The 6,750-nt window shown below is 49.4% G+C and overlaps 1 gene segment (V, D, J or C); it reads right to left on the reverse strand.

Moving 5' to 3' along the window:
* LOC123347639 overlaps window positions 1-6,487 on the reverse strand; it is a 12,116-nt gene extending 5,629 nt beyond the window's left edge. Inside the window, 2 exon segments of the V gene segment in view lie at window positions 5,997-6,349; window positions 6,442-6,487. Of these exon segments, the coding sequence occupies window positions 5,997-6,349; window positions 6,442-6,487 (399 nt within the window).
* Between the last annotated feature and the right edge of the window lie 263 nt (window positions 6,488-6,750).

Consider the following 6,750-nt stretch of genomic DNA (forward strand, 5'->3'; position numbering starts at 1 on the left):
CACCTCACAATTCAGGAGTGCTCAAGGCTCACATTGGGCAGCTGTGTACTTTCATTTCTCCCAAACCAAATATTACTGATCCACTGTTAACTTGCGGTTGAAATAAGTTACGGGATAAAAATTTGAGCAAAAAAAGCTTCACCTGTGGTTTTTAGGACTGGAATTGCTATTTTCAAACAGCCATTGCCTTTTGTTTGTGGTAAAAGGGAAGTACTGTGATATTGAATTGGCAAATTCCCCATAGAAAGAAAGAGTGGAACAAAAGAATAAATAAAGGCACCTCATAATTTTCCTCATTTATGGAGGACAAGTTCTTTATAATATTGGCATCCAGATATCCTCCTATCACGCAAGATAATAAATATGTTCCTCTTTACTGCACAGTGCTGTAACCATATGGGGGAACCAATCCTGTCTGTGTTCTCTGCAAATCTAAAATTCCTGCTGAATGACCTGCCCTGGAAGCGTGTTGCCAGTGAACCAGTGCTGGGACAGCAGGAGGATGCAGGTGGGGGGCTGTGAGCCCAGGGTCTGGGGCAGCAGGGGTGTGGGAGGAACGGGAGAAAACAGGGCCTGGAGGGGCTAGCAGGGGGAACGGGGGGGGAGGCTCCAGGCGAGCCAAGGCTGGGATGGGGGCAGCCAAAAAATTTTTCTTGCTTGGCGGCAGCAAAAATACCTAGAGCCAGCCCTGCACATGGTGCTGAATACTTTGATTCATGAGCCCTGGTAAAATTCATTGTATCACCCTCAGCATACAATGCTGGGGCCACTTGTCATTGCTAATACCGATTTTCCTACCGTGCGCACCAGGATGAGCTTGTTTTACGGGGAACTCGTTTAATTGGAGTGTCCCTGAGTTTGTTGTTTGAGAAGTTGGTTGCGGTCAGCACCCCCTAGAGAGGTTGTGCAGCAATGGGGGGTCCCCTAAACACGGGGATTCGCTGGCCATTGGACACAGCCCGGTTCCCATGTTGTAATGCGAGAGAACAATAGGAAAATCCATTTGCTGTTATGCTGTTGGAAATAAGGATATTTCCTTGTGGCTGTAGGTGAGGCGCAGCCGGTGGGCAGTTTAGGCACTCTGTGCCCAGGGGACAGGGAATGGCCTTTGGACATGTGTTTAGTATTTCTTCCCATACTCCCCCTTTCGCTGGGAAAGCAGAGACGTGGTGGGGGAAATAACCACTGGTGTCCGTTCAGAGCCCCTTCTTCTCGGGCTCGGGATCCTGTTGGCGCAATGGCGCCGCTTTTCTTGTCTCTCTGGGGTTGGTCCCGATGGCTCCGGTTGAACGATGTCGGTTTGGTTTTGGTTGCCCTGGGGAATACACTTTCATCAATCGCGGTGATTCTTGGCCGTTGTCTCTGCTCACCTGGCGCACATGGAATTCTCCCCCGCTCTGCACAATTGGCTGATGTTCGGAGCACTCGCTAGTGGGGACCCCAAAACTGCCCCAATCAAAGGTGGTAACGAGGTGCGAGAGTAGGAGTGTGCGTGAAACCAGGATTCTGTATCCCACCCAACTGACACAGGCCTAAGTGTGGACAGAAGGGGGAAGGCTGCGGCAGAGGGGAATCAGGATTGTGCACTTTCTAAACTGCTGCACAGGGGTTTGGAGTTGATAGAGATTTCCTCTGGCTGGCGGGGGACACAGTACAGGCAGGAGATCCCTTGTCGTAAGGCCCTCCAACACAGCCTGTGAATTTAATACCCACACAGATTTATCCATGGGTCTGAGCAGGGAGGACACCTCTTAGATTAGTGTGACCCCCTCCCTTCCAGTCAATCATCTTCATTTTTTCGGGGGCCTCTGCACTGCCAGTGACCTGTCCCTCAGAGGGCTCATCTTAGGGTTAGGGTTTTAGGGTTGTTGCAGGACGGGGTGTTGGGCTCCCGCCTGGTGTTGTGTTACCTGGAGCAGCTCCAGGGATGGCAGTGGAGCACAGAGGGGCTGGGGCAGGCTCCCTGCCCTGACCTCTGGCCATGCGCCACTCTCCCGAACGCAGCCTTGGCACCACACATCCTTTCCCCTGGGGGGAGAGGGAGCAGAGGGATTCCACACGCTGCCCTCACCAGAGGGGTACCTCCCCCAAAGCTCCCCAATGGCATTTCGGTTTTACTCCACTGGTTCTAACCAGGAATCAGTCATACACGCAAGTGCTTAGATACTCCAATTTTCCATTCAAATCACCACCAGCCACACTCCTTATGGGGGATGGATAGTTATGGAAAACCAGACACCCCAGTAAAAGAAAACGTTGTTCTCCACGGATCCCCATACGCACCAAGGGCCCCCCCCAGACCCAGGGCCAATGTATAAGTCAAATTCTTACCCATAAATCAATGCATGTTGCCAATCCTTTTGATCTCTAAAAATCTAAAGGTTTAATTCATAAAAGGAAAAAGAAAGAAATTATAGATGGAGAGTTAGGATGGGTTAAATGGAATCAAATACATACAAAAATTGCAAAGTTCGTATTTCCAGCCTTGATGGGATTACTGGTGATTTAAACCAATTTCAAATCTCTGGAGTGGGAAAACATCCCAGTTTGCGACAGCGTCATTTCAGTCCTTTGTTCAGGGCATTCACGGTTTCAAGCATAGAATCCTCCAGAGGATCTAGAAGCAGGATTGAAAATAAAGATGAAGGGGTTTCTAGGGCCTTATTATTATCCTCTGCATGTGGAAGGGACCCCTTTTTTCATACTGTGGAAAATCCACTGCAGCAAGATGGAGTTTAGAGTCCACATGCATGACTCAGTTTGCGGGGAAGGCAGACCATTGCTCACAGGGTACCTTTATCGTTTCCCAGGAAGGTCTCCTTGGATAGTGGATTGGAGTTTCCCAAGGTCCACTGTCAGTTAAGTGTTTCTGGCTTGGGCACTTCCTCAGAATAGTCCTGTTCCAAAATGCTTGGCTGATGCTACTTAGAACCAAACACACTGAGAAACAAGTACATAGCCAATATTCATAACTTCAAATACAAAAATTATGCACACATAGAGTCAGCATGATCATAGCCAGCAAATTACAACCTTTCCATACACGCCTCATTTGATCTTCTTTGTACAGGATTTGGTGCATCTATAGGACCTTGGTTGCAACAATGATCTATATGGTCACAGTTCATGTCAATAATGTCACACCCCAATGACTGGTGGGTCTCACAGGAAACCAGGAAGGGGGTTGGGGTGGCTGCTGTGCCCGTCGCTGCACAAACGCAGAGTCTGGGGACAATCTCCCTCCCTTCCCCTGAGCCCTACTGAAACTAATAAATCAAATCAGTTTGTCTCTTTTATAAGGAGCAGGATCTGCAATTTACAGTGAGAATTTCCTGTTTAAATCTGTCCCTTTCCCTGCCCAGGCTGCACCCAGAGACTCTCAGCCCTCTGGGTCTGTGCAATTACCAGGTGTGGGTACCCCTAGCCTGCTTTGAATGTCATAGGCCAGAAATCCTAAAGAGCCAAACTCTGCTAAATCATATAGTGAAAATGGACAGTCGGTACCTGAAAGAATCTCCAGCCTAGGAATATAACCCTGCAGGTATTTGTGCAGGAGTGTAGCTGTGACTGAGAGAGAACTCCCATTGATTTGAGTGGGGTTAATTCTATAACAAAATTAAAAAAATCAGTTGTACAGAAGTGTTATGTCACTCTTCTTCTTCTTAGTATTAGTGTCAATATTATTTTCAACACGCACTGTATAAGGGAATAAAATCCATAGGATTTTCATTGATCTGCGAAAAGTCCATTTGTCCTATTCACAAGAAACTTCTCTCGGAAGCACCTGCTGCTGCTGTTGTCTGGCCGCTTGCTGCACGAGGAGGATGGGTGCGAAGTCAAGGAGCAGGTTTGCTAGGGACAGTCAGTGAGCAGGTGTGGTTATGTTATAGGTACGTGATATCCACAAATAGGAGGCGAGACTAGATGCTTGTAATATCCTGACCTGCCCCTAAATGATGTGAATCTAGAGAGTCCTCGTCAATGTCTTGAGTATGTAGGCACGTCTGTGTGTGTGTCCTATGAATTACCAGACAAACAAACCAATGTTCAGTGTGGCCAAGAATGTCACTTGTCTTGTAGTTGGCCGGTTAGGCTAAGAATTTCAAAGCCACCGAAGTGAGCTGGAATCCCAAATTGTGCATCTACCTCCTGTAGTCAGCTCGGGGGAAAATCTCATTCTTAACTGTGAACAAAGTGACAGCTCCTCTCTGTGCTGCCCCAGGGGTTTGCATGGCTGTGAGTGGATTTCTGCTCACTGTGTATCTCGCACAGTGATACCGGGTGGTGTCCTCGGGCTTCAGGCCCGTCAGTTGCAGATACAGCAGGTTGTTGGGATTGTCCCTGGAGATGGTGACTCGCCCTTTGACCCAGTTTGTATAGTAGATTTCTCCGGAATCAGACCTAATCCAGGCTCCCCACTGCAGCCCTTTCCCGGGAGCCTGACGCACCCAGTCCATCCAGGAGCTGCTGAAAGGGAACCCAGAGGCTTTGCAGGAGAGTTTTAGAGACTCTCCTGTTTTTTGAGTCGTCCACCAGACTCCACCAGCTCCACATCACACCGGGACACCTGTGATCACCAAAGATGCTTGGTAACGTGCCCAGTGCATAGTACAATATAGAATGTAACTGTTTATCGATATAACTCTAGGGAACAAGCACACACTTGAGAGAGAGAGAACAGAGAGCAAGAGAAGAGATCTCCATGGGTTGAGCATGATGGCAAATGGATGAGAAATAGACCCAGGGGCTGCAGAAAGGGGTGTAGTTTGGAAGGGTCTCTAGGCACCTTGGCTTTGAATTTGCCTCATGGCTTGTTTGCGGTGTATAAAGAGCAACTGGATGGAATTGTGGTTAAAGCTCCAGACCCAGGCAGGGTCTGCGCAGAGGCTTCAGGGGGCCTGATAGCAAAGCAATTTCGGGAGCCCCTTCCATAAAAAAAGTTGCAGAACTATAGAACGTTATATTCTTGTGGGGGCAAATTTGCCCCATTTTGCCCCCCCACCTTCGGCCCCGGACAATGAATCGCCCTTTTCGGTGAATCAGTGTAGTGTGAACTCTTTTCCTGTGTGCTCCGCCCTGGCGACCTGCTCCGGCCGTTACCCAGGAGCCCTGACGGACCCAGCGCGGAAGTGGAAACCCGGAGATTCGATAAGCGAGGCGGAGTCAAAGGGCAACGGCGGGCTCTATGTACAAGGAGCAGTTTGTGTAGGTACAGAGCTGAAAATGATGTTTTCTAACCCGCAGTGTTGGTGCCCCTTCCCCGTCTTGTCCCAAGGCTCTGCTGTGATGTTTGCTCATTGCTGCCCCTCGTGGTGGGACGGGAGAAGGGGCCTCTTGCAGCCCCCCCTTTCTCTCACTGACCCCGTTTTGTATTATTAGTAAAACCAGAAAATGAATATTTGAGGGTTATTTATTTATTTCGTTTAACCCAGGATCTTTTTTCCTCCCAAGGAAATGTCTCTTGTGCCAGAAGAGCAGCATTGGTGGGGAAATTATTCAATTAACCAGACAAAGGGGGAAAAATCAAACAAACAGACAGTCTTGGTGTAGTCTTAGTGCCAACAGCTGAGAGTTCCGGGTCCTTTCTGCTGGTATGTGTCACTGACACTGGTGACACTAAGGGGGCGCTTAGACTGAACCGGAGTGAACCTGGTTGAGGCTCCATGGCCTGTGTTCTGCAGGAGCTCAGAGCAGTTTCTCACACTGCTCCGCTCCGGCCTTTCTGTCTCTGCATCAGTGCCTGTCTGGGAGGCTGGGGGTGGGCTCAGAATGTGTCCCCGGCAGAGGAAAGAAAGAGGCAGGGGCCTCAAATAAGAATGTTCTGTCCTTTGTGGGAGCTTGTTGTCAACTCCTTTCACCTTCAAGTAGAATTAAGGAGGAGGAACAATAATAAGAATAAACAGGGTTTGCTGCTGCTCGGGCCCTTTCCCAGAACTGATCTCATTGTCACTTACAGGCCTGGGGCGCCCCCAACACCAAACCGCTTCTCTAATTACTGCAGGGGGAGGTTCTTGTCTGAGCTCAGCCCGGCTTCCCCTCACTGTGTCTCTCACACAGTGATAGCGGCCGGTGTCCTCGGGCTTCAGGCCGGTCATTTGCAGATACAGCTCACTCTTGGAATCATCCCTGGAGATGGTGAATCGGCCTTTCACTGAATCAGGGTATGCAGTACCCAAACTAGGGTTTATATGAGCGACCCATTCAAGTCCCGTCCCAGGAGCCTGGCGGACCCAGTCCATCCAGTAGCTGCTGAAGGTGAACCCGGAGGCTTTGCAGGAGAGGCGGAGAGAGTCTTCGGGCTTTTTCACATCCCCTCCGGACTCCACCAGCTGCACCTGTGACCGGACACCTGCAAATAAACCACGTTATAAATCATATGAGTACCCATAGCAATAATAAAATCTTCCTCTGCCTCTGCAAGGAGTTGGAGGGAGAAATTACCTTCCAAAGCCGCTATAATGAGAACAAATTGGAGCCAAAGCCTCATTTCCCCTGGTGCTGGAGGGGAAGGTTCTCACGGGATTGGCTGGTAACTGCACAGACCTGGGGCTTCGGATTCTGAATCTGGGTGTAGCCTGGCCAGAGAGAGGCACAGATTTAAACAGGAAACGGACACCCTTATTTGCATGGCCACTTCCTTATAAGAAACAGCAACTCCTTCCCAGAGCGGTCACAGTGTCTGGGGCTGGGGGTCCAAGACAAGGGGGAAGACCCGTAACTAGAGAAATAAGGATAGATAGATAGATACAG

Source organism: Mauremys mutica, chromosome 13, assembly GCF_020497125.1.
Source record: "Mauremys mutica isolate MM-2020 ecotype Southern chromosome 13, ASM2049712v1, whole genome shotgun sequence".
Taxonomy (NCBI): domain Eukaryota; kingdom Metazoa; phylum Chordata; order Testudines; family Geoemydidae; genus Mauremys; species Mauremys mutica.